Here is a 537-nt window from a genome sequence, read left to right as displayed (position 1 = left end):
GCGCTCAGCTGATTTTTATTTGTTCGAAGTTTTGCTGAAACTGGTCCTGAAATTGCTGATTTATTGACTTAAAACATATTTTTTGGGCCATCTGGTATGATGTAAATTGTGAGAAAGGGCGCGTAGGTCTTACACAATGAAAACTGCTTAATTAACTGCGTTCTTGTTCCTACCTGGACTATCATCCTCAGTATTGTCTCCTTCTTGGGAATTGTCCGGATCATCTGCCATAGGTTGAAAATAGAAATGCAACATAAGTTGAGTGAGTGAGAGAGAGAGAAAGAGTGAGAGAGAGAGAGAAAGAGTGAGAGAGAGAGAGAGAGAGAGAGAGAGAGAGAGAGAGAGAGAGAGAGAGAGGAGAGGGAAAGAATACGACAGACAGAAAGAGAGAGAGAGAGAGAGAGAGAGAGAGAGGAGAGAGAGAGAGATAGAGAGAGAGAGAGAGAGTGAGAAACAGACAGGCATACATACATACATACATACATACATACATACATACATACATACATACATACATACATACATACATACAGACAG

At 40.6% G+C, this 537-nt stretch overlaps 1 protein-coding gene across 1 annotated transcript in view; it reads right to left on the bottom strand.

Annotated features, from left to right (window-relative positions):
- Positions 1-243, bottom strand: part of LOC106012168 (sporozoite surface protein 2) — an 18699-nt gene extending 18456 nt beyond the window's left edge. Inside the window, exon 1 of the mRNA XM_013084226.2 lies at positions 174-243. Coding sequence (XP_012939680.2) covers positions 174-231 — 58 coding nt within the window. The 5' untranslated portion in view covers positions 232-243. The remainder of the gene's footprint in view (positions 1-173) is intronic.
- Positions 244-537: the final 294 nt, after the last annotated feature.

Source organism: Aplysia californica, unplaced genomic scaffold (assembly GCF_000002075.1).
Source record: "Aplysia californica isolate F4 #8 unplaced genomic scaffold, AplCal3.0 scaffold00279, whole genome shotgun sequence".
NCBI classification, from domain to species: Eukaryota; Metazoa; Mollusca; class Gastropoda; order Aplysiida; family Aplysiidae; genus Aplysia; species Aplysia californica.
The sequence above is the reverse complement of the archived record's forward strand: the minus strand, read 5'-3'. Positions and strand labels throughout refer to the sequence as shown.